Raw genomic sequence first — 27,856 nt, 5'->3', positions numbered from 1 at the left:
CTGAAGGTGTTCAAAGAACATTTAGATGTGGTGAGGGACATGGTTTAAGGGGAAATATTGGTGGTAGATGAATGGTTGGACTGGATAATCATAGAGGTCTTTCCCAACCTTGGTGATTCTGTGACTGTAATTATTCTGGTTATGTTTGAACTGCATTTTTTCAGTTTTCTATGTGCTTTTAGAATATATTCTGTATTGCAGTAAGTAGACAAGATTTTAAGCTTCCACTAATTAGAACTGGTACTGTAGTAATCACAGACTATTGTAATGCTAGCTCATGATTCTAATGTAAAAGCTTTCCATTCCAGCCTTTGTTCGTGTGTAGATTTCTGTACATGCCATAGTTAGAGTAAAGCTTCCAGTGTGAATTTCTGTAAATTAGATGTTACATGTAAGACATGTTAGTCCACATGTGATGTTTTTTTTCAGCACTGAGCAATCTTTTTAGATAGAGCTACAGAGTGATCTAAGCTCACAGCAGATTATTGTAAAAGTAAAGGCTACCTATCACTACATAAGTTTGTCAAAATAATATTATTAGAACCACAGAGAAATACAGACGCAAAAACAGTGGCATGATTTGCAGGACATTTGTCTGTCCTTCATCCATCTCCCTTGCTTTGTCTTGGGCTGCAGTAACAGCTGTAGCAAAGAAGAAACCCTACAGTAACTAGGTATTTGACCTATTGCATTGTTCATCTTGGATGCCAATAATGTCATTTATGAGACTTGTGATGGAAATTATGCTTCACACATGAAAAATATGTGCATTTAATGCAGCAATAAAATAAAAAATTAAAATTAAAAAAGAGCTTATTTTTGGGAAACTGTGAAGCTAAAAGCAAAAACATTTCAAATAAATGTTAGTTTAGCTAACATTAACCTTTTTCTTCCTTAAGAGCTTCCATGATAAAGGGATGTTTTCTAATGAGCACAGAATGCATTATGTGTGAAATCTAGATTAATTTAGCTTCACAGTTTATGTAAAAAAGCTGCCATGTATTTCACCTTTCCCCACTTTACTTTTCCTCTGTTATTCTCTTCTTTCCTCTTTATCCCTCTTTCTCCGTTTTCATTCTATTGTTTCCATTCTTTTTTTCATTTTCCTTCCTTTCCACCCCCCCTTTTTTTGTGTGCCTTTTTCTCCCTCCTTTTCCTCCTTTCTGTATTTCTTTGCTTCTTTTTTCCTATAAACATGAAAAATTCTCAGTCTCTTCCCATGTCTCAGCAAGATAAATGAACTAATTTAAAATATTTTCCATGCCTCATCTGTCCACTCCACAAGCTGTCAATGAGCATGGATTGGAAGCTTTCATGCCAATAGTCCACATCGAGCTGTTGTATTATTTTGAAATAAGAATGTTGTTTCCATGGCAAATTCGGAACTCTTGGACTGTGCTGACATCCACATACTTCTGAGTTTATGCAAGAAAGATGATACTTGATGAGATTTTTTGACACAGAAGGTCATTTGTCTACCTGACCAAGCTAAAATCATCATATTGTTCTTTTGTTTTATATCTCCTGCGGAAAAGCAATGGAAGGAAACAAAAGATGGGGAAAAAATAACATGTTTAGAACACAGTTTCAGGCATTGCTTCTGCGTTTTTGCCAGGACTGTTTCAGCCATTAATTATATGAATAGTTAATATGTTTAGTTTTAGGAGAGAGTTATTGTTTGGCAAATTTTTGTAATGACTAAAAAATGCAAGACGTTGCTCACCCTGTCCACAATGGGGTTAAAGTAGTCTAAATATTTACTGTGATGTTAATGCATGAGCTAGAAATGAGGGAAACAGAAATAACTTAGGTTTCTGAGATACTATGAGCTGATTCATTTTACATTGTGTATTTTTTTTAAAAACTATACTTAATACATTTTAGTTTGTCTTTTAAAGAATGTAATAACTTTTCTGTACTGCCTTATCACTTTTGGCTGTTCACAGATGACACTATTTACCAGTGAGGTATAATGTTAACCTCAGTTGTGCTGACAAATAGACTGGCTTTTGGCTGAAGGCTTAATGAATAATCTTTTCTTTATAATCTGAGCAGTTCCTCAAGGTTTTCAGAACTGAAAAAAATATACCTTCCTCTGAGACTATGATACCAACACCTGACATGCATGTTTAAATTCTGTGTATGTTGACCTCTTCCCAAAATTGAACAGCTGAGACCTCAAAAGCCCATATCTACTCCACCCTTGAGTAGTCCTTTCTCCCATGTTTTTTATCATCATTATTATTATTATTATTGTTGTGGGGGGTTTTTGTGTGTTTTTTGTTGTTGTTGTTGTTTGTTTGTTGCTTTTTTTTTTTTTTGTATGGAAGTCTCATGGCTCACTTGCTCGAGTTACTGTAGGGGTGCCAGGTGGTTCCTACCCAGTGGCATAACCTCACTAAACTGCTGTACTTATCCCTCTTTTCTAATAGCACATTCTGTCCACAATAGCTTCTCTTCAACAGAAAATGACTTGACAAGCAGCTGTGTCCTCATTCAGCGTGCTTCACAAGCATAATATTTTCCTTCCCAGAGGCAAAGTGCATTCACCTACATAATTGGCCATGACCCCTTCTTGCCCAGAGGACATGTACAGAAGTCCATTCCCATTTTCTAATCTTTTAAGACACAAGACAGCATGTTACTGTCATGCTACTAGGTAGATTAAACTTTGATATGTGTACTTGCATTGTCATTAGAGGTTTCTGTTTGAACTTGACAAGATTCTCATTTCTGAATGTTTGAACATGCATGTCTTCAATTCTACAGAATTGCTTTCTTAGCTTATTTTGTTTTATACTAGACAAAGCATGTATCCTTTTAGTTTATTGACATCAGCATATAGACTAGCTATCCTAAAAAGATGGAGAATCCATTATATAAGAGATGGTAGTACCTTTATTTTGATAATGACTTTCTTTTCATTTTTTCATTTCAGTAAATCGCTTGCAGGATATTGCTAAGAATATAATCCTTTCAGTGCCACATCACATTGTTCTAGTTTTAACCGCTCTCTTATTAAAATGTTAAATTCTCTATGTGTGTTTGTATGTATTCACATGAAACACTATTAAAATAAACCATGCAGAGACAGTGATCTCTTGTGCACTGTCTGTAAATAATGACACCACTTTTTAGCTCGGTGCTTTGCATTAAATGACAATTCATGAGTAGGTGGAGCTTGAAATGGCTATGCGATTTCTTAAAATAATTTACTCATTGTCTGTTCAAGAATATTCCGAGTTAGCATGTTCTACGTGTCTTCTATAACTCTTTACTTTGCGTAGTCATGCTCTGCCTCTTTCCAAGCCTGACTAATGGAAAGTCTGTCACTAGAATTTATCTTAATGATAATGATCCTGCATGAGGAAAGCTGGAATCATCTTAGCAGAAAAAGACTTGTGGATCATGGTGGATGAGATGTTGAAAATAGATACCTTTGCAGCAGAGATGGCTAAATACCATTGTGGGCCAGCAGCCCCCAGAAGGTGGTCCACTCTTTCCTTCTGTTTGATGACTTTGCATTACAAGAAAGATACTAACATTCTGGAGTAAGCCCAATGGAAGTTCACTGGGGTAGACCAGGCTGGAGCACAGGACAGGAGAGGCTGAAGAGACAGTCTGTTCAGCCTGAGAAGGAGTTGCCTTTTTGCAGAGATATTAATGCTGAAATAGCACAATGGAAATAAATACAAAGAAATTACTCCCATAAATATCAAGTATAGCATGATTATGGGTTATGTGGTGAGTAATGCTATGTGGGCAACAGTTCAGACTCTAACAAGATCTTTCATTTCTTCCTTTTTGCCTCAAAAGTTTATCTTTTACTAGGTAAGAAGATTACATAGACCTTATCAGGTATTTTGTAAAATACAAACCTAATGTTCCAGTATTCTGTTTTCTTTGATTGTTTGTGTTTTAACTTACGGTGCGGGGACTTTCCTTTGCAGTCACACAATTTGTATTTCAGAAGAACTAAGTTTCGTTGGTTGGTTTAATGTTTTAAAAATTCTGTGATGTGTGTTTGTATTTTGTTTCCTATGAAGCGTGATCTATTGGAATTTCAGCAATTTCATTGAAACAATAGATGTTTCTGGCCCTGGAGGTGTTCAGGGCCAGTTTGGATGGGGCACCGGGCAACCTGGTCTAGTACCAGGTCAGCAGCCCTCCCTGTGGCAGGGGGGTTAGAGATTGGTGGTCCTTGAGATCCCTTTCAACCCTAACCATTCTATGTTTCCATGATTAAATCCTTTACCAGCTCTTAAAGCTTTATATTAAAGCAGTATGTATATTTGCTGTAATTTCATGATCTTTTCCTGCCTCATTCAAAACTAAACAACATAATTTCAAAGTCATGACTAAACTACATTATTTCAAAGGTATTAGAAAATAATTGTTTCTTATTGATGCTACATGATGTCATGTTTTCTTCTTTCCTGGAAAGTATAATTAAAACACCTGTATTATATAATAGAATTCACCTGTATTTAGATATTGTTTATCATTATTTTGGAATGTCCCACACTTTAGGCATGCTGAGCAGTAGGAAATTACAAACAATTTCCTTCAGTCATTGTTTTATTCTTTCCCATAAGATGCTGCTTTTATGTTTGGAATACCAGAAGGACACAAAATAGTCTCTTGACTCTTTTCTACCAGCTTTCTTGGTGTTATATAATTTCTGTGAGAGTGTTGAATAAAGAAGTGGAGAAGATGATGAATGATCTAAAAAACTGTTTTGCTTTACACTTTCTGATTCTAAACTCTGTCAGTTTCATAGCTGTAGTATTCAGCATGGTTTAAATTAATCAGGGATAAAAGGAAAGATAAAAAGAAAAAAGCAATGAGCTTGCTTCCATAGAAACACACTGTGCTCTCAGGCAAAATTAAGTGCTGACTTTGTGTTCTAAAAGATGGTTGTGAAGAAAACTTGCTTGCTAGTCATAGAATCATAGACCTTCCTTACATGTATCATTCTTCGTGCAAAGCTATAGAAATACTTTGGGTAGAAATAAGTACTCCAGATTGTTTCCTAAAATCCAGTCCCGCTCTTTTGCCACAACCATCAGACTGTACTTTCATAAATCCTTGCTTCAGAAAGCAGTGTTACTGTGCTTAAGTCATGATCCTGTTAGGGACTGGATATATATATATACATATTTGGTAAACACTGGTATATTCAAGAGAAGTAATATCAGATTGTTTATGTAAGAAGCATAAAAATCATTATGAAAGCTATCAACAGTCTGTCTTCAGCAAAACACTGTCATCTAGTTTTCTCAGAATGAGTTCTTTAAAATCCATTCTGTTTATGTATTTGCAACCTGTTAATATTAAAGAGCTGTTCCATGATTATGAAATCCATTTATGACTGAATATTTTTCACTTTGGGAGCAAAAAGAGGTCATTTCACCATCTAGAAAATTACAGTGCATTGTTCTGTCCTATATTCTTAATCTCCAGTTATATAAACAATTTTATTTATTCCCCAATTCATTTTGCATCTGGATCTCTGATTAAGATTGAAGCCACTTCCTTCACTGTCTCTGCTTTGTAATATCTAGGAAGCATTAACTCAAAATGACATTCTCGTTAGATATCTAGAACGCTGAATTTACTTGATCTGGTAAGGACTCACTGTAGTTTTAGGCTAGTGGAGAACTATCAGTTGGATGTGTTGTACATAGGTTTATTTTAGCAAATGTGTACATGTCAAGCCTTTTAATTTCAGAAGTAGAAAGCTTACCTATTTAAATACGAGGTTAACTCAGACAGAAAGGCATTAAGATTCTATCCTCTGCAAGACTGAGTAAATATCAGCTCCATTCTAAAAGCAATACTTTGAAACTTTGAAACATCAGACTTCAGATGAAGGCAGAGAATGAGGCTGAAACCTCCATCTTTACAACTGTTGATTCCTTCTCTCAGAATTTTGATGTCTTTTCCAGTGATCGCATCATATCTCTTCTTTTTTCTTGATTATATTTTTAAACAAAGCAGAACGAAGCATTTGTATCACTTTCTTTGGTCATGAAAGACTATACTAAATATAAAAACATGTCAGCATGGGAACAAAAGATGAAAAAGTCTGTTTGAATTCGTAATCAGGCAAGCCCCAAGTGAGAGGGTAAGAAATACATTTTTACCATAGAAATACCATTCTAAGAAATGGTGCCTGATACAGTAGTGCAACTTGTGAAATTGCTGGTATATATGCCTTTTATTTGTACATATGTGTGCTCTTTCAAATTCATGTGTAGGCCTGAGACACTCTGTAAAGCTAATGTACATCTACAGCATTACTTTCACTGCCTTACAATGCATTTAATAGTTAACTGTTTATCAGACATGATTGTTCTTGTACTTACTGAAAGAAGACAGTTATTCTGAATTTTTCTTAATGTGAAGAATAAACTTGCAGCTGCATCGTAATATCTGTGTATTTGGTTCCTTACACAAGTGCAGCCAGAAATTTAAGGAGTCTATCGCATCCTGAAGTAGCATACTTCCCTAAGTTACTGCTCATTTTCCTTCTCAATGCCAGTTTATTATCATTTCCCCATTCTCTGTATTTTGTTTGATGTGCATTTTTTTTTCCCCTGTCAAAGAAAAAATTAGTTTTTATAATGCACTTCTTACTTCACTCTCATTGCTATATTGGTTAAGCTGACTTGTGAATTTGTGTAAAGAAGCAAAATGAGCCATGTATTTTTATGATATTAAAGTATAATAGATTTCAGATCTGTTTTCATTCTGGAATTCCCATTTTGCTGAGTTCTGAATATGTACCTACCAAAAATTATTTAAGCTCCTTCAGGAAACCGTTGCTTTATGTATCTGACAATGTCTTCATACACATGAGTACATACACTCAATGTGTTATCAGCATAATCAGTTACTCCCTGGGACATTTATGTGGATGGTGAAGTCATCTTACTAGTCTTTCAGACCTACTGCTGTTATAGCATGCTGATCAGGACTGTTCAGATAACAGTGGGCAAAACTTTTAACTAGATGTCAAATGCTGCTCTTGTTTCTGCTTGTGCAAAGCCATTCATGCTCTTGGCTTTCAGGGCTTGGCTGTAAAGGCAGAATTTGAAAGTATTTTTTTCTGTTCAGAGTGATGCATGAACTAGAACATTGCATGACTGATGAACTTGACAGGTCTAGAGCTTACAGAAATAATAATATCAATCACCGAGTGCCAGAAGCCATTGAAATAAAGAAGTGCTAACTCATACAGTAAAACTTCTGCAGTTTTCTTAAGAATATAGAAATTGATAACCAATAAAACAAAATTACCTAGTAACTTGGAAAGAAGAATTTCCTTTGGATTAATATGAAATGCTTTAAGTTATTGATTATACAGTAGAAAATAAAGTTATTCTTAATCCTGTTCCCAGAGTAGGAAGACAAAATCAGTATCTAACAAATACAGAACACATGGAAGGAATCCCTAAACTAACAGTATGCTTTCAAATTATTATATTCACTATTTCTGTATTAAGTAGAGTTTTTTTTTACTGTGTTCTGGAACAGCTGGGCTAAATTTTAGAGTGTTCAATTGCTAACGTTGCTTTGTTAGCCAGGATGAGAATTGTCGGAAGGTAATTCATGTATGCAATATCACACAGTTACCAAAGTAATTACTTGATTTAGCATGTTTGTTAGTATATTCTGGTGGTAAGATATTGGCCTTTTCTTTTTTAATAGCATGGTGGGCTATTTTCCCAAATTTACTTTACCTCAGATGCAGCCCTTCATTTGTTTCATATGGATGGGTTACTGACTAAAAGCTTGAGGCAGAGCCAGAAAGAAATCTGAATCAACAGCATTAATGACAATATTTTGATGTAGACTCCATTCTGGGAGAAGGAATAAATGTGGTATTCTTGGCACTAGTAAGGGTTTTGACATAACATTTTTATAAATGAAATGGGGAATTATGGCCTAGATAATTACCCACATATTAAAATACATGACCAATAAAAGCCAGACTGGAAAAAATGAAAAGGGACATGGGAACAGCCTTCAGCTATGGAATTATGTGAAGGCATGATATAAATAATACATTTATGACTGTAACACATTATCTGAGGAGATGGTAGAAACCACTCCACAAGCATGTTGGATTAACAATCTTCCAAAGTCTGTCGATACATGTACTTATTCCAACCTCAAAGTAGGCGGCTAAGTTAAATGGTATCTGAAAATCCTGTCTCACCCTGCTTTTCTGTGGGAATGCTCTCTTTATTTTTGAATATTACTCTTACATTGTGCAGAATTATATAAAGGCTTTTCAGTTTACCTACTATGAGAGGTGCGGGTTGATTACAGAGTGGTGTATGGAATTTGAAATTAAACTTCTATAAGGCTATTTATCAGTTTTCTTACTGTAGAATCTAAGCAGATTGTGTGTACATAAAAACAAACAAAAACACCACATATTGATCATCATATTACAAAGTTACCTCCAAGTTCATAAAAGTATATTCTTATGCTATGCACATTATGAGGTACAAAATGTAACCAGTGAAGCATAAATAATTTTTTAGTCCTTTAGATGCTTGCAGTTGCAAGTGGAATTGTGATAGTATGGTAAATATTCTCTTTTATTTTGCTTCTACAGAAATGTATTTTCTGCAGACAAAGAGTTAAGAAAACCTCGGGTGCCTGCATTCAGTGTTCTTATGGACACTGTCCAGCCTCCTTCCATGTGACCTGTGCCCATGCTGCAGGAGTGCTGATGGAGCCTGATGACTGGCCGTATGTTGTCTACATCACTTGTTTCAGGCACAAGATCAACCAAAATGTGGTAAGGAATTTGTTTAATGATATGTTAAACATCAGAATTGCAAAACTGGAGTATGTTTTCAGAGAAAAGAAAGAAGGGATCCACATAATGTATAATGGCTCCATCTAACATATTTCCATGCATAAGAAAAGTATTGCATCTTGAAGGATTTTTTTCTCATTATGTTACCTGGTAGAAGAAATACTCGATATGCTAAGAACATTTTTGTGTTATACTCATTGTTGAATATGTTGTTTTGACAGCACAATGAATGTCTGACTTCTCTGTTTTGTTAGTGTGGAATGTATTGAAAATACACAGATGACAGAACCTTTCAAATTCTCACAGATATTGAGTGATGTAGTGTATATGTAAGTTCTTTGTGCCACAGCCAAACAATGCCATGCAAATACTCAATTATTATTTCATTTGGAAAAGCAACAGTGACATGTCATGAAAATTCATATTATTTCTGTATCTTTTTATTTCTAGCCTGAGAAGTACCTTTTGTATTGTAGATGAGACACAAGAAGAATTAGTTATTACTGTCTCATAGGTTCAATATCTTTCATCTTCATGAATGGTTACTTATTCCAGTTGAGAGAAATCTCACAGTGTATCTTGGGCCTTTAAAAGTGTATTTTTTTTCCCAGCAAACTGGAAGAACTTAATGTGGTAACACTGAGGAAATAATGCACTGGACAAGCTGAAAATTCTCAAGTTTCAAACTCTTTTTAAAAAATATGTATTTTATCTCCTTTAGATGTGAAAATTGAAATAAGTCCAGTTAATGCATGTATTTCATGCATTTCTTTCAAGAGACTGTCAGTGAATTTTTGATCTTAACAACAAGACTACTGGAGAGTAAGATCTCCTTTTAAGTATAATAAGATGCCTCCCAACTAGAGCAATGAGCCAGTCCTGAGTTTCAGTCTGCTGATAGTTCATAAAAAGGCAATGAATTATATGGCCCTGTTTAAAATTTCCCCAGAAATATTATGTGTTACAAAAATTTTTGTTTTCCAAAAAAAGTAGACATACAAAATCATTGTGTTTTGCATGGCTGTTATGTCTTAATACATTTTTAATGGCAATAAGTTTGGTTTAAAATACAAGAAAACTGCAACTTCTGTCTGCACCGGTAACTTAGAGACCTTAACTTGTTTAGAAAATGTTACTCACTAGTTGAATATTACTGGGCCAAAGCATGGCCAGTAAGAATACAGTTGTTCTTCCTAAATGTTTTATTATATTTCTTTTCAGATATGTTGGCATTACTCCAGATAGTGAGATATTAATCAGTAGCTGGGAAGTCATTCCTTGATCAAATAAATGTCCCTGTATGTTCTTTCATATCCACTTCATATGATTGTTGTGGCTAATGCTTTAGCCCCTTAGATTTTCAAACATCCTGTAACGTATCTGCTTATTATATTGGGAGACCCCTTAATTCACCCCAAAAATGGCACGTTATTTTCTTCACCTGTTCTTTTTTATGATACTAAATGAGCTGAAGCTATGGATTATTCCTTCTGTGTTTGTATGGTGCCAAAACTAATGGTTAATATATCCTAAACAGACTTTCTTTTCTTTTTCCCAGTACGCTATATCCATGATAGTTTGTAAGAAAAATACCTACAAAACATTAATGAAAAATATGTAGATCATTTAAGCAGAATTTATACTATCTGTGTAATATAAATCATTACCAACTTCAGCGCTGTCATTTGAATTTTAGCACACGCTTTCTCTAGAAGAGAAGAAAAAGTTTTAAAATAGCTATTATCTTGAAAGCTTAGAAATTAGACGCATACTTGTCCCATCCAACACAATGGTAATAAAGTGAGAGGGATTCCCCCCGGATTCTTAGTGATTTATATACCTGTATTCGGTTGCATCAAAAAGAAAAAAAACATGAATAAACTGTAGCTGTTTTAAAGTGTTTTTTGTGAATGATATTCAAAGGTGATTGGAATGAAACTGAACTCACCTTTTCGAAAACAGATCTGCAGTTTTATTTTCACTTGGCTCAAATGAACATCAGATGTGCTGAAGAGAAGGAAAAATAGTGTGTGTTTTTTTGTTTGCTTTTCCTCAGACCTGAGTTTGGAAGGATCAAGCATCTTATTAACAGAGTTTTTCTGTGATCATCTTCAGTTAGCTGTGAGTGCTGTGGGTTGAGCCTGGCTGGCTGCTTGCTGCCCACCACACTGCTCTCACCTCAACTCCACACCAGGAAAAGGAGAGGAAATAGGATGAAACAACTCACGGGTTGAGATAAGGGCAGGGAGATTGCTGACCAATTACTGACACAGGCTAAACAGACTTAGCTTGGGGAAGATTAATTTAAGTTACTGCCAGTTACTGACAGTGAAGCAGTGAGAACTAAAAGCAAACTAAGTGCACTTTGCCTCCATCCATACTCTTCTTCGTTACCCCCTCAGCAGTGTGGGGGAATGAGGAATAGAGGCTGTGGTCAGTCCATAATGCTTTGTCTCTGCTGCTCCTCCACGGTCACACTCTGCTGCTGCTCCGTGTGAGGTCCCTCTCACAGGGTGCCATCCTTCCTGCACCAATCCATCTAAGTGAGCTTCCCACAGGCAGCAGCTCTGATCTGCCACGGGGCATCTGCTGGGCTCTTCTTAAAGAGCGCACCCCTGCAGACCCCAATACTAACAGTTTGTAAGCTGATTTATAACCCATTGTATGTCCAATAGACTGTGGCAAAGGTGTTAAGGATTTATTTATGATTGGTTTTAAATTCTACCTTTTGAATAACCTACTCATGCCTTTAAGGTTTGGAATTTTTGTTATTATTGTTTTTCTTGTTATACCTTTGTTAGCTATTAGCTAGCCTTTCATGCAGACATTATGTTGCACTTCACTATTAGGTACAACTATGCATCCTTATTCTAATTAGTGTTTTATTTTATTTTAATTTCCTTGCTTACAAACAGAACAAGGGACATGCAGATTCACTCTGCAAATTTTTGCAGTTATCAAATACGTCTTCTTTTCAGCAAGAACAAATCTCTCCTGGTATTTGGTAGTTCAGAGCACTCCACATAAAGCAAAGATGCTATTTCTCTCCATTTCAAGGAAACAAAATTACAGTTGTTCAGTGTTTCAGTAACAAAACCTCTAGATGTGAAAATGTGCCTGAATGCTCAGGGAATATCTTGGATTGCTACTTCCTTCAAGTTTTAAAAAGAACAAACAACACAAAACACAGCAACCAAAAAGAGCAGGAAAAATTATGGCATATATCTATAGCAGTATTGTAATGTAAATCATGGAAGTTGCTCAACAGGAAACTCACAAACTTACTATGTGAGATTAAAATGTATTATTGCTGATATTAATGTATTTTTTCACCTAAGGCAAGCACTTACTGCAATGACGAAGTGAAATTTTCATCCAGATAATTCATTGCTGCAATCTCATACAAATTGTGTTGAAATCATTCTTTGATACATTTTCATAACTCTTCTTTGCATTTTCCTTTATCTACAGTATTTTTTCCTAGACTGCTCTTTTAATGTCAGCCATGGAAAATACTTGCAAGTCTACTGGTGAAAAGCCATCATAAAGATGATCAAAAAGAAAAGCTTTACTCTTGTATCCAGATAGTGATGCCAAACACAGTAAATACACACATTTTATGAATCTGATTTTTCTAATGTTGAGATGAACTTTCAAAAATGCATTATGTAGATACACACAGTCTCAAAACTAAGTATATATCTTGTATTTGTTGAAGGTAGTAGCAGAAAAGCAGTTTTATACAGAATGGTTTGAATTTGTCCTGTTGCATTCTATATTAATTTGTGCTTGTAAATTGGAGTGCAAGTATGCCAACAGTGCCCCGTCATTTGCTGCCTACAGACAGTGGGTTGTGTTTTTTGAATTTTCCATGGTCAAACCATGTTTATTTCTCTGTATGAAATGTATCCTTCACATCTTTTTGTCATCGGATTGCCAGAACATTTGGAGTTACAGATGAGAATAAATGGTCCACAGGACTTATTTTGATTAAAACCTCTGTTATACACAAGAAAATGAGTAAAAGACATTATATGTGACAGTAGTGTTGGGGAAAAAACACTGAAGAATTTATACAAGATTAGCAAAAACAGCACTGAAGGTCAGAGAAAGTCAGCTGGAAGCAAACGTATCCATCTGTGATATTTCATTTTGAAAAGGTGATCAGAAGAGGTATCTAGACAGCCTCAGTTACATGCTTGCCTCTGATCTGCTTTAAATTATCATTTGCTATTACTGGACAGTTTTTATCATCTCATACAGTGGAGGAAAGTATACTGTAAGGGGGTAACTGTAGAACCTTTTTTTTTGTTGAATACGTGAGAATACAATGGTCATTGCCTCTGTCTGCTAACTACTGCCAGCTTCAACATTTTCAGGAGACTAGAAGCATGCCATAGGAAGGACAGATGAGTCAAAAATCATGAAGTGGCATATTTTTTGAAATGTCATGCATCATTTCTGTGCCCAAATTGCAGTTCTGAGGAGTGAGCAGAAAATGCTGATGGGAGAATCATGTTTCTCATGTTCATTTCTGTATCAAATAAATCTTTACTGTATTTAAATAAGAATTTTAAAGGTCTGCCTCTATAAACTGTAGTCAGGGAGGGTATCTAGATGTTTGGATATCCATTATAGGCTAGCCAGCTGTTAGTATCTAATAAACATATGCATACATACATATTTTTTTTTTAATAAGATTTTTGAGTCCTGGCATACAGAAAAAGCAGGAGAAAGTCCTTTTTCTTCTTGTCTTTCTGAGGTTTGCAGACAGAAGGAGAGGTAAACTTTTTTTTAAAATGCATCTCATTGTTCTCTGTGTATCTGCTCCTATCTTAGTTCATCCTTGGCTTAGGTAGTGTTAAAATCATGCTTTTTAAACTACAGCTTTCTCAATAATCTGGTAACTACCACAGCTGTTCCTTTAATCTCATAGACTTACATAACAACTGTTCTTTCTGATCAAAAACGACATTCTTAACATCAATAAATTCTGAGGATTTTCTGACAGGAAATGTTTTCTGGGACATGCAATATGTCGTTGGAGTGTGCTTGTCAATATTTTTTTCTGGAAAATAAATCAAGAATTCTAGCAAGTTAACAGAGAAAAAAATAATCTCCTTGAGCTAAGATGCATTTCTTTTTCATTCTTACTTCTTCTAACGAGCTTTGGCATTTTTCCTCTGAATATTTTTTGTCATATGTAAACCTGTATTGTCTCTTTACACACTGTATTTTGCCAGTCCATCGTCAAAAGAGTTCCATTTTCAATGTTTAATACATTTAAACCTTATAACAAGGATATTTTTCTTATATTATAGTAGTGTAATCTTAAACTTCTACTTTCAGTTTACTCATAAGAGTGCCTGAATTAATACTCTCCACTGTGATTCCGATTTCTTTCAAGTAACTGAATAGACTGAATTCAAGAATTGTTTGGTAGATGGGCATTTGTGTTTCAAGGTTGGATAAGAAGTGCTAGCTGACATGTTAGCACTCCTGTGGCAACCTCAGTAAATGGTCTCTTCCGTCATCTGCTCCTCTGCAGTTAAACTAAGTAACAGAATTAACTACATAAGTAGCAATATAAAATGGAATATCCAGGTAAATTGTTTAATACTTCACATATATGATCAAAACACTATTTTGAAGTAAACTTTAGAAACGTTATTGGATTTTTTTCTCTGAGGTGAGCTCAGCTAAATCTTTCAAATGCTTATGTTAGGCAGAGTTCTGACACACAAAGATTTAGTGCACTGTCTCCAGAAATGGCACAGGATACTCCGATTTGGTTTATAGAAGCAGAGAAGTTTAAACTGGTGCAAGAAAGAGGCATGATAGTGTCTACGGACTCCACAAAAGTGGGAGATGTCAATTATTTCTTTTTCCCTGGGTGCACTGACACTACTATGGATGTTTGGAACCTAACATAAAGTACTGGTGATGTGTTGTTCTCTCTTTGATATTAATGCTATAAAATCCATTTTCCAGATTCTCCAGGGGCACTTTTATATTTCTGTATTTATTGAGAAATACATTGCCTCTGAAGGTTTGGAAAGCAGTTTTAGGTAAATCAGTAGCAAATGTCGTAAGATTTTTTCAATCTGCTTATGTAAGCATTTCTAATAAAAATAGTCAGTGCTTTCCATATGCTATTGCAGTTGCCCCTTGTCTTTGTGTATTCTACTGGTAGTATATATAGCTAAAATCACAATTAGTTTGTCTTGCTTAAAGAAAAGGACCTTTGTGAGGTAATGAATGGACAGTCAAAATTGCAGGGAAGAAGATCTGTGTTTGACCAGAGGCTCTATTAAACAGTGTTTCTGTGCCCTTTGTGTCTGTTGTATTTTCCATGGAAATAAATAAAAGGCAACCTGTATGTTTCTTCCTGGTAAAGAACATTGCTTTTTAAGTGGAAAGTTCCTGGGTATACTTCAGTTGGAAGTCGATGCTTAACAACTGTCAGCACCATGTGAACTGCTGAGCATTTGTTGACTTACTAGGTTCTATTCTTCCTTTATTTTTAAAAGCCATTAAAAACAGTTATTGATGTAGATTTTTTGCATACTTTATCAACACTACCATAGTTCTGATAGATGTAAGTAGCTCTATTGAGTGAGAAATGAGAAAAAGTGATGGGTACTGATACACTAATTGAGTAAGTAAAGAGTGATCAATGCTGTCTGAAGTCTTCAAGTAAATGTTCTGTACAGTATTAGTTAAGAAGTCCCTCAGATAAACTCCTGTAGGCAGCTCTGCCATTAGTTGAAGATGCATTACATTTTTTTATTCCATTCAGAAAATAGCAAAGTAAATATGAGAAATCATGTCGCAATAAAATACTTAAAAAAAAACAAAAACCTTCTAAAACAATGCAAGACCAAAGGCTAACTTTGCCATGTTTCAAGAACTTCAAAGAAAATGTACAAATTCTGTTAATTAATATTCTTTCTCTGCTTTGGAATGGTGAGAAGGTACAAATTGCTGATATATTTTTGACTGCTGTAATTTGTTATTCTTGAGGTGCTGTTTGTTTTCTCATGAAATGAAATACTTTGTTAAATTTGTGTGATTATGATAGAAAGGAGCAATTTTACATTTAAAGTTTTTTTTTAATTGAGTGCTATTTTTCATTTAAAGTTTTAACATTGATACAATTCTGATGAGTACTTCCAATTTTCTCAAGAGAACCAAAGCATGTGAGAAGACCATTACAGTTGGGCAGACAGTCATTGCGAAACATAGAAATACGAGATACTACAGCTGCAGAGTCATTGAAGTGACATCACAGCTTTTCTATGAGGTCATGTTTGATGATGGCTCTTTTAGTCGGGATACTTTTCCTGAAGACATTGTGGTAAGTACCTTCTTAGATAACCTTTCTTTTTTGAGGGGTTGATTTGTTTTGCTATTCACCTTTTGTTTTTGAAGAGTTGGAACATCTTGAACTACTTCTTTGGACCTTGAGGAGATAACTTGTAATGTTCGGTTTATGTTTGTTACTTTTGCTGCTGAGATTGATTCTTTTCTAATGGGCTTCCAAATTGTGGTTGTTCTAATTAGTCTTTGCCATTGGACCAAATGTATCAGAAGTAATCTTACAAAGCCTTTTAATTAAATAAGAAATATGTATTTAATAAAGGAGATGAGAGAGGGAATTCCATGTATCCTTATCTGTCTCTCAGAGATAACTTGTAAAAATTCCTTGCTGAATAGAAAAATCTTGCTGTAATGAGAAGAATAGCTCTCATGAATCAGTTCTAACAACTTGTTTACACCTTCTGATGTTTAGCTTGTGCGATTACATTATTAATGAAAAAAACCATAAGGGAGGAAAATGTGTAGTTTACTTCATTTCCAAAAAGCAGTTTTTTATTTCCCTGATGCACTTATATAAACTGCCATGTTTTTCAGAACTGTTAAGGACCACATTGTAAAATTAGTGGATCTGAACAGAATTTGCAAACAATTGTGAATATGTTCATTTTCCTTCATCATTTACATTGAGTAGATAGGATGATAACACTTGTTCTGTTCATCAGGTGCTTCATGGTGATTGTGCTGCCATATGACTGATCTTTTTTTAACCTTCATGCATTTCTGAGGCTTTTTTATGCTGAGCTTATTATCTGCTGTACCTACAGATAAACCTGTAGAAGTTAGTGCCCCCAGGGTACATGGCTTGCAGAAGTGCTTTGTGTTGCCAAACTGGTTTTACTTTGCCCTGTGCAGAGTTGGAAATTCTGGCATACACACCAGTGCATAAGAATATATACTTGATTAGTATATGCTCCAGAGGCACAACCCTTAGCAGGGGCTCCTCTGTACTCCTCTACTGCAAAGATGTCTTTGAGCTGTTCTGTTTTCTTGAGGCTTAATGTTTTCCTGGAGGTAGCATTAGCTGACAGATAGCATCAGTGCAAATGATACTGTTGTTGTTAGAAGCTTCATAGTTATTGAAAAGTCATCTGCCTTTTAAAATATGGCATTTTGAAAGGGTACATTTCAGAGCAGTATATGGGGATTGAGCTGTTTACCTCCCACTGCTGTTAATAGAAAACATTTTGCAATTCCCTGCTACGTGTCTTTGAAAATTTATCCTTTAATTTGAAACACTCTGAAAGGCTCTACTAATGATCAAACTTTGATTTAGGATGATCAAGATATTAAGCAGATGTGGCTGTATTGTTATTAGAAACCCTTCTTTTGTGTATGCCTGCATCGTGGTATGGCAGAGATGAGAAACTGCTTGCCACCCTGGTGGGGTATTCTGATCTCGAGCTAAGAATAAATGTAATCAGGTCTGGATATGCCTCAGTGCTTCCTAGATAGTGGATGAACAACATATAATTGTTTGATGGAAACACCAAACGAATTTCACATTCCTTAGAGAAATCTTGTTGTGTTTTCATTAGATAATATACCTGCAGCCGTTACTGGAAGGGAGAAAAAAAAAATGTTTTTTCTTCTGCCTGGACTAAAACTTGCTAATCCATGCAATGTGCGTATCAGGTGTTAGTGCCGCCGGGAGGACTTATTCATCAAATCTGGTGTGAAAGCAATGTTGCTGCCTATTGAAAAACTTATTTTTCTAATCTGTTTTCACTTTTCAACTAGCTCACAAAGATAGCAGCAGCTTTCTGCTTTTCCACTATGTGCTGAATCCTCTACATAATTTCAGCTCAGCTCACAATAGACCACAATTCCAGTGTTCAGACACAGTGATTTATTTTTAAGAAGGAAAACGGGGAGCAGGGAAATTTCAGTCTCAAAGCTTCTTGAAACTGTTCGCATGTAAGCATTCAATAACTTCCAAAGCAAGGTGTGCTTTGTTCTGTTCTCATATGTATTTTTTACTGTTTGCATCCACGTTTACTACATAGATCAGGATTTATTAGTTGTAGGTGTTAGATATATAGGTGTAGCAATATAGATTCATTTTATTTTAAACTATTTCTTGTACTGTATTTGATTTCTGCCTTGTCAGAATTTCTTTGAATAATCACTCCTCAATTACAGTGTTGAAACCAATTAGACAGCATTTTTGGTGTGCAAAGAAGCCAGCTTTCCCTCTATCTGTTAAGTGTTAGAGGGTGCAAAGTAGTGTCTACAGCTACACATTTTCTGGCAGAAACAGTGGGACAGCTTTTTCTTTAAATGACATAAGGACTGCAGTGAAGGGATAGTATATGACATCTTAAAGGATGTTAGATGGCAGCTGTGGCAGTTACCTTAACCAAGTCAACATGCAAGGGTGGAACGCATATGCTGCAGTCCAGTTACTGCTTCCGAGAAACAGCAAGTATGCCACTTGCTGCTTCTTGAAGGACTGGTGTACTCTAGCTTGTCACACAGCTGCTAGTTCAGCACCAGGAGGTATTTTGTCCAGTTCAACAGGACAGATCTATATGCTACACAGATGTTTGTGTATTAATTCCACATCAGGAAATGTCTCAGGTCTTCAGCCTGCTCAGTTCTTTTACATGAAGAAAAATCCCCACAGGGGATTGGGAAGGGAATTGAAAGGGCAGAAGTGTGAAAAGTCATAGGATAAGATAGAGTTTACCAAGTAAAGCAAAAGCTGTGTGCAGAAGTAAAACAAGCCACAAAATTAATTCACTGCTTCCCACAGGCAGGCAGATAGATACTCAGGCATTTCTAGGGAAGCAGGGCTCATCACATGTAAATTTATTGGGAAGACAAACACTGCCACTCGCAATATGCCCTCATTCTTCCTTCTGCAGCCCAGCTTTTGTTGCAGAGCTTGGCATTGGGTGTTATGGAGTATCCGCTTGGTCAGTTTGGGCCAGCAGTCCCGGATGAGTCTCCTCCCAACTTCTTGTGCACTTCCAGCATCCTGGCATGAAGTAGAGCCTAAGAAGCAGAAACATCCTTGGCTCTGTAGAAGGAGCGCTCTGCAACAGCTCTTACGTGGCTGTGTGATTGGCACTTTTTTCATAAAAAAATCCGAAGGAGAACATCGTATGAGCCTCTGTGTCAGAAATGATCTCTACCAGCCAAAACCCTGACACATCCTAAATGCTCTTTCAGCTGATGGAATGCTCCTGTAAGTGTTCAGCAGGTATGAAGATCAGGGATGTGGAAGCAAGGTGTATATGATCAGCTGTTTGGAGATATATATTCAGGAGTCCATGAGTTTGATTTTCAGACCACATTAGGATAGATTCCTCGTGTCTTAATAAAATGCCATAATTTTACTACTAAAAAATTGTTTAAATGCATTTTAAGATAGCACCTGTTGGAAGCAGGAACAAGGATGGTTTGCATGTCTAGTTGGTTTATCCAACACGTAGCTTGATTTGTATGTTTTGAGTCTGACACTGTTTTCTGACACACCTACAATGATACCTGGAATCCTTAACTTTAATCAGCAGAGTTATGCTGATACTAATTTAAGTATCTTCTTTCAGTAGCACAACCAATAGAGCCTTTGCTGTCAGGAGGACAGTGTAGATTACGGTCTATCTCTTTGTGTCTGTCAATACTTTAAAATCACCATTATCAGAAAAGGGAGGAACAGGACTATTTAGAACTCTGACAGCTGAAGTACATCACTGAAATTACCAAGAAGGCTACAACTTTTCACAGTGTGCGCAGAAACTTCACAGAACCCAAAGTTATTATCTTCTCCTTTCTTTGTAATAAATCTGAGCTCATTTTAGTTACTAGTATTTGAAGGAAGACCTGCCAGAATAATAGCAATGTAATTTGAGAAGCTATTTAAAAAAAGACTTTTCTCAGTCAGAGACTTTCTTTGCAATTCTCTACCTCAGTCCCTGCTGACAAATGCTCACTTTACACCTCTGCAAAATTATGAAATGAAAGCTTCAGTATCTCATGACCCACACTTCAGTGTATACATATACTGTGCGCATAGGCTTGCCAATTATCTTTTCTTTCTTGCTGAATACGGGCTGACTGATATTCTGAATGATCCTTTCCAGCTTATATGTCTTCCAGGGGTCTGAAGTTGCATAGGCATCTGTTATCTTGGAAGTTGCCCAAGACGAGGTGAACTGATTGTGGCATAGCATAGTGTAGGGGTACGAATACAGATTGTCCTGAGGATGTTATTATAAGGCTGCTGAGAGACAGAGCAAATTCGCTTCATCCTCCTTTGAGATACAGAACCAATGGGATTTAGCTGGGCAGTTCTTCAGAAATTATTTCCTCTACAGGCAGGCTGAAGGGAACATCAATTTAAAACTGCAGTGTGCTGTTATGTTGGTGAGATTTTTTGCATGTGTAGGGAAAAAGGTAGTGGTTTGGGGCCTTTGAATGTCAGTGCTTGGCATACAGCTTCAAGACAAAAGTCTTACTTCTTTACTACTGACATTATCTGTCTGTGACAAGTGGCTTTCAGTGGTGCTATAAATGCTGTGATAGTTCAGGCAAAAAAGGGTTTTTTCCTTCATTTCTGAATCTGTTGGAAAATAAGGCCTGTGGAAGGAAAGAACAATTAGGAAGAAATATATGAAGATCAGACATAGAGATTCAGAGCTCAAGATTATGTCTGCAGGACTGCAGACTGATTAAGTGTGGACACTTAATAAGCTTCTCAATTTCTGTTTGCTAGTAGGTGTGTGGCTACTTATTTTGAAACAGTGTGCTTCTTTGCAAACTGACATTTGGAAATAGTGTGTTGACAGTGTGTTGATGTCCGTATAGACAGAAAAGTAGAGGACTTGTTTCTGGCCCCTGGGAATCTCATAAGGATGCTGTGTCTTACAGAACGGGCTTGTGTAACTTTTTTCCCCTTGTCTGGCGTTATTGACAGAACTCCTGACTGGTTTAAAGTAGTTTCTTTTCTGGGTTTCCTTTCTCTTTTTACCTCTCTTGCCTTCCTGTTCAAATCCTTAAACAGTATTCCATACCTTCTTCTTATCTGCAAAAGATCCACTAGATTTCTGATGGAAAATAATAAAATATTGTTCACTTTTATTATGCTGACATTTAACTGTACAGTGGATAAGGAAATTAAAACATTTGAATTGATACTCATTCAGTCTTCAGATACTTTGGATGTTCTCCAGTATCACCAGCACCAGCAATGTCTGAGAACATAAAGGTTAGAGAACAAGAGGATAAATCATATTTGGTATAAATGTAGTCAGAAATTACTCAGAAGTAGATGAACGATGTAGGAAAAGAGATACAATTAATTACAATGGGTTTAGCGACTTTAAGATTTTAAAACAACATTGAGCTAAATGCTGCACTACTCATGTTCAGCTTGTTCAATTATATACATATATTGTTAGCACTGTAAACATGTCTGCTTTATAGGTAAACTTACTACTCGGCAGTTTTTACAGTGTGAAATTTGGCTGAAAAATTCTGGAAAGTACATTTGAAAGTCATGTGAACCATCTCTCAGGAGGAAATTTGGGTTTCTCTTTTGGATTCTTTTTTTGTTTTAAATCCGTTAAAAATATGTCAGAACATTACATGTGTACGTGTGTATCTTTGTTCTGAAAAACGGATGTCACTTTTTTTACACTTTTTTATTGTGAATTTTTGCACTTGATTTGCAAGCACTGATACAGATTATGCTATGCTTTACACATACAAGTCATTATTTGTCTCTTCTGAATACTAACAGTAATGAATTTCTGTTTTTAGTGCTGTGGTTTTAGTAAGCTGAAATCAAACTCTTTGGAACACTAAAAGAGTACCTTTCAAGTGGAGGCTATCATTCTGTCTTGTAACTCTTGAAGCTGCAGAGCATTAAAAAATGCAGTAGCTTATTTCCAACATGAAATTTGTTGTACAGTACTATAACTGTATTGATTTAACTGAGATATTTTCATTTTATAATTGAAAACAGAAGTGTTTTTTTCTGCAGTTTTTGCTTTTTCTGTTTCCTGTTACAGTAGAAAGATTATAGGTAAGCATAAGAATTGAATACAGTATAGAGTAAGAGCAAATTTAACCTTAAAGTGTAAGTATTATCTTTATACATTTTCCTATATGTAATGTCTGTTCCACTTCCTGACACAGTGCTTTACAGAACCTTATCAATACAGAACTTACATGAATTGATGGTAATGCCACAGCTGAGCAGAAGAAACAAAATGGAAGATAATCTACTACTTTGTGGTTTAAGATTAAATGGCTAACTTTGCAGTGAAGCAGCTGAGAAACAGAAATTCATTGAGATGTTTATTGCGTTTGCAAAAGTGAGTGCCTGTCCATATCCAGCAGCATGATGAAATCTACCATATTGAGCGTGTGGAGCACAATAAAATATCTGGAGTCAGATAGGAATTGCAGATCAAGTGGGTATTTAGGATGAGGAAGCAGCATTATTTGCCTTTCCGTCTTTTTTCTGAGGTAACCAATAACTGTAGGATTTTCATATCTGGCAATTTACACTATTTGTTGTATATTTCAGAAGTAGATTATTTCCCACCTTGCCATTTGTGTTATAATGGAGAAAATAATGGCTGGAATAGAATATAAAATCCTCATAGTCCTCTGAGTTCAGTAGATTTACTAGGAAGCTTGAGCCTTTAGATCCTTACTTGTCTCCATTTGTGTGCCTCCCAGGGAAAGTGAGAAATGAACATACTGGGGAGAGTACAACAAAAGGTCACTGGGATGATGAGCAGTTTTTCCGTAATGGAAGACTGGGAGAGCTGGAACTGTTCAGCCTAGAGAATAGAAGGCTCAGGGCAGTTTTGTAGATGTATGTGAGTACCTGAAGTATGCAGAGAGAGCCAGGCTCTTTGCAGTGGTGCCTAGTGACCAGAGAAGAGGCAGTGAGCACAAACTGAAATGCAAGGGGCCCCTCCTGAACCTCAGGAAACATTACACTTCAATTTTTCATTTTTGATTTGGGGTTGACTGAGCAATGCCAGAGGCTGTACTGAGAGGTTATGGGGTCTCCCACTTCGGAGGTCTTCAAAACTGCCTGGACATGGTCCTGGGCACCCTTCTCTGGGTTTACCTGCTTGAGCAAAGCTGTTGGACCATTTTGTGATTCTGTAATATATATAATATGTGTGGCTAGGAAAGTAGGTGGATATGGTAGGATTCATGTAACTGTTGCAAGGTTTCTCCACTACACAAAGGAGACCATGTACTTCAGTCAAGCACAGTGAGTCAGACACCCTGATGTGCTTGCCAATTTCACCTTCACACTGCTCTTATGAGACAATGAGTTTTGTTTCATAGAGCAATTTGAACCCCACAGTAAGACTTCCTTATTATCCTTTATTTTGCACTATATTTGTATGCCCAGTAACATCATGGACATCCTGAGCTGTTTTCTGTACCAGAGGCTAGAATTACAGTCTTTTGGGCAATTCTGTATCTCCCATTTAGCATTATTCATGAATTTGTGTAATTGCTGAACAACTATGTAATAGCTGAAATAGTACATTTCTAAGCTGCATATAAAATTTAAAAAAAAATAATTGATGTACTAAGGAATGAGTGATTCAGTTTGACTTCTAGTTTCCCTTTGGTGAAAAAATATACTCACTTTGTAAGAGAAGAATCAGCAACATTTTAAGGACAACATAATATGCATGAGTTCAAAGTATTTTTATACTATGCAGTCTGTGATCCAATGCTAAATTTGTTGAATTACAGTAACTATTCTGTTAATCTGGTGATTTCATTGAATTTATACCAATTCAAAACGAGAATTGCACTCCTGGGAATCAGGCCTGCTCTTTCAAATGCTAATGCACTGTGTAAATTGCTGTTCCTGTTTAGATAAAATTCTGACTGTGGCAAATTAGCTACCACTATCCTTTTCATTCAAATTGTCTTGGAACGTATGAAACCTAATTTTGTGTTTCTAAAAATTTGCATGAGTACTGTATACTATCAGTTTCTCAAAGAAAAACAGTTTGACAGTCTTTGACATCAGCAGTTGATTTCAGAGAGTTTCTACAGTTCTTTGTCTTCACTTCCGCTTTAATAGTGTTGGTAGATATATTCACTGTTTTCAGCTGCAGTATGTTATTTGTCTGTATGACAAGCTTCTCTAAATCAGAGGTGCTGTTGTAATCACATTGGTTGTGCTCCTTATAAAACAATTACTGGTAAGCATGACTGTGGAAGCTTAATCACTAGCACTAAAGTTGAAAGTTAATGTTAGCTGAAATAACATAAGCAGAGGAGACAACTTGTATTAAATGTCTTTGCAGAATGGCCTTGGGGACATTTCAGCTCTGATGTCAGGACTGAGCTGAGGTACAGGGAAGGTACCTTTCCTACTCTGTCCCGGAAGCCGTGTTCTCTCTCGAGTTTGTACAGCAGTAGCTAACTTGTAATGACAGCTTGTTCACTGCACGTTCAGTTCCTCTGCATCCTTTCCTGTTCAAACAGTCTTCACATATTAGTGCAAAGAGCAATATATCTCATGGCAGGTATCCCAGCAGCAATGAATTGGGTTAGTAAATTAAATTCAGTTTGTAATTTGAAAGGGGAGAATTTAGGTAGGATTAACTAGAGTCAGTGGCAACATGATTTTTGTGCAGTAGCCCAATGGTTAGGCTAAGAATGTTCATACTTTTTTCATGTTGTGATTCTGGGAATGAGAAATCCATCTGAAGTCTTATCAGTTGAAGTGAGATGTAGTGAGCATGCTTTGTCTGTTGTCAGAAGTAGCAGTTTCCACTGAAGTTTCTAAAATTCTATGATTAATGCCTATTTTGCTATGAAATAAATTTCAGTTCCTCCAGAAAAAGAGTGCAGAAGTGTTGGTTATCAACTTCTGGAGACTATGGATAAATTTCAAATTATTTTTTTAGAAACCAGACAATTTTTAATGTAAAAGCTCAAAATGAGATACTATATTGGCTTTCTCCGTACAAATAGTTGATAGAGAAAGGTTGATATTAAAGTCTGAGACATTCTTGTGGATTGAAGTATGAAGGAGGCGGTAAGAGATGGACAGTTTCTGTTTCACAGTTTGATCTTAACAGTGTGTGTAAATTTGCAAACACAAATTAAGTTCTAGTATGTAAAATAAAAGTGAGAAAAGCAGGATAGGAAGGCCAGGTTTATTGCAATTAGAGAGTCTGATTTAGCTTTAATTCATCTATTCAGTATCTGTTTCTCTTTGATCTTTGAAACCTCAGGGCTAGATTATCTGCTTTCAGTCTTCTAGGAGGAGGATTAGAATATTGTACCTAAACCTCTATGAATGGGGGATGGAACAATATGTAGAGGATAGGTATCATCAGGCACAGTAGAGGATGAAGCCAGACTGCTGCTTGCCTCTGCCTTTAGCCATTTCTTCTCAACAAGTCTCATGACAGCATCATAGTGGGGTTCAAGAGCATTCTGATACAGAAGGCAGCAGCACAACAAAATTGATTCTCATGCAGCCTTCATGTAAGACTGCAGTCGACTGATTGGAGAGTGTCTTCCTGGAGGGTTTTGATGTCTTCTGGTATAGAAATAATGAGAAACTTCAAAGTACAAAAATATATTCATCTAAACTAATTGATACAAATATTTTGCTTCGTCAGGCTTTGAGCTAACAGTCAAACAGCCTTCAAATGGATAGCATCTGGGAAGAATAACACCAGCCAGATTCTACATGTATTTTTTAAAATCCCATACTATTTCTTTAAGAGTAATCAACACTGTTTATGCCACTTACAGATTTCTCATTCTTTTTGCTGCATTACAGAATCATACAGCAAGAAAAGTGTTATAAGTATGCAATAGCTCAAAAAACCTGTTGCAAGAGCCACATGTACCCACTTTAGCCCTGCACTGTTCATATCAATTATAGTGCCAGTGGCGTTTCACTAGAATTTTAATAAACAATGAGGCATTTTCTGCTTTGTTTCCAAAACAAAGCAAATCAGCAAACAAAGCACAGAAATGTCAAGAAGATGGAGAAAATTTTGCTAAGTGACATCGAGAAAAATGCTGTGATTAAAATACAGTTTAAACAAACAAAAATATTTTATTTAGAACACAGTCTGAAGCATAGAGATTTGAAAAATACCAGAGTTCAGCACTGTGCCTGCTAGTTAAACAGATAAGCAATTCTATTAGTGTTGAGGAAAATAAAATTGGAGTTGCTGAGATTCATGTGATAGGAATGACTCAGTTAGGAAATAAAGAGGTGTCCACCTGATTATGTTTGCTGTCATGGTTAATGCTTATTTACAATTTGATGCTCCTCACTGTGTGGATTTTGTAGAAATACCCTAATGGGGAGTGTGTAGAAGCAAGTTAAAGTGTTTTAACAAGATGCGGAAGAATGGATGGTTCAGAGCAGGAAGAGGCTATTCTATATGTGAAAGGACATATCTAAAAAAAAACGAGGTTTTACCTGTTCATAAATGTAAACCTTGGTTTTGGGAAACGGTGAAGCTGAAAACAATTGATGTTTATTCATACAGGTTGGTGGTGAATGTGAACTACACACAGATGATATTCCCATTTTATACTGTATGAAATAGCTTGATTTTTTTTTTCCTTCAGTATCTTTACAAATGTTTGGGCTTATTTTTGTAAAAAATGAAAAATATTAATTTTCCTTTTCTAGTTATATGTGTCTGAATTTTTTAAGACTGTGTTCAGGGAAAACTAGTAATCAGCTGAAGAGGTTTTCATAGATTTCAGAGTGATTTCATAGAATCACAAGGTTGGAAAGGACCTACGAGATCATCTAGTCCAATCATCCTCCCACTACCATTGCTACCAGAAGCCACTAAGCCATATCTCTTAGCTCCTCATCCAGAGACCTCTTGAACACTGCCAGGGATGGCAACTCCACCATCTCCCTGATTGAAAACGTATTTTACACTGCAATATTTAATTCTGCTCTTCCCTACTAAACTCACTGTAGGAGCACAGCTGTAAGAACTGAGTTTAGTAGTCTCCTTCAGACAGTGTTCTGATCTGATCAAAATGAAAACTGATTTCCATCATCCTGATAGAAGTTCCACAGGAGGCTCATGTGGAAGTATGAGTGGGAGGCAATGTGCAGTTCTTAAAACAAGACATAGTGATAGAGTTTATCAGTTGGAGGTTCAGATCAGAGCCCTTCATCCCTGCATCCTCTCTTGAGTTAGAGCAGGATCACATAATCAAAATAAATAACAAAATCCAGGTGATCAGATGATGATGTCTTGTGATTTGATAAAACAAATATTGATATTTTGTCATGACTGTTTTCCAGTAACATTTAAAAATATTAGACTATTGCTAGATTTATAGCTCCTCTAAACAATACCATATGGGCATTTTCCTTTTTTTCAAATAAGGTCTAGAGATAAAATGACGAATGTTATTGCTATGATTTGAAATACAAAGTTTACTTTTTTGGCTCTGATCTTACTGTTTTAAGTGAAGGGAGTTAATTGACCCTTCTCCACCAATCACATGTCACATTCACCTAAGACTAAATCAAGTTTGGAACGATTTGATTCCAGTTAAGCTCCTGAAAGATCAGACATGCTTTAAGCTGACAGTTGAAAGGCAGAATGTTGTGCAAGCTTATGAAAAACTTTTTTTGATGCT

The 27,856-nt window shown here is 36.1% G+C and overlaps 1 protein-coding gene across 4 annotated transcripts in view; it reads left to right on the top strand.

Moving 5' to 3' along the window:
- KDM4C (lysine demethylase 4C) overlaps positions 1-27,856 on the top strand; it is a 268,145-nt gene that overhangs the window by 230,323 nt on the left and 9,966 nt on the right. For all 4 annotated transcript variants that reach the window (XM_085528382.1, XM_015848974.2, XM_085528383.1 and 1 more), the window contains exons 18-19: positions 8,630-8,815; positions 16,023-16,193. In XM_085528382.1, the coding sequence (XP_085384508.1) occupies positions 8,630-8,815; positions 16,023-16,193 (357 nt within the window). The remainder of the gene's footprint in view (positions 1-8,629; positions 8,816-16,022; positions 16,194-27,856) is intronic.

This window comes from Coturnix japonica, chromosome Z (genome assembly GCF_054131305.1).
Source record: "Coturnix japonica strain WE chromosome Z, WE-NBRP24, whole genome shotgun sequence".
NCBI classification, from domain to species: Eukaryota; Metazoa; Chordata; class Aves; order Galliformes; family Phasianidae; genus Coturnix; species Coturnix japonica.
Note: the sequence above shows the minus strand (reverse complement) of the source record. Positions and strands in the feature narration are given on the sequence as shown.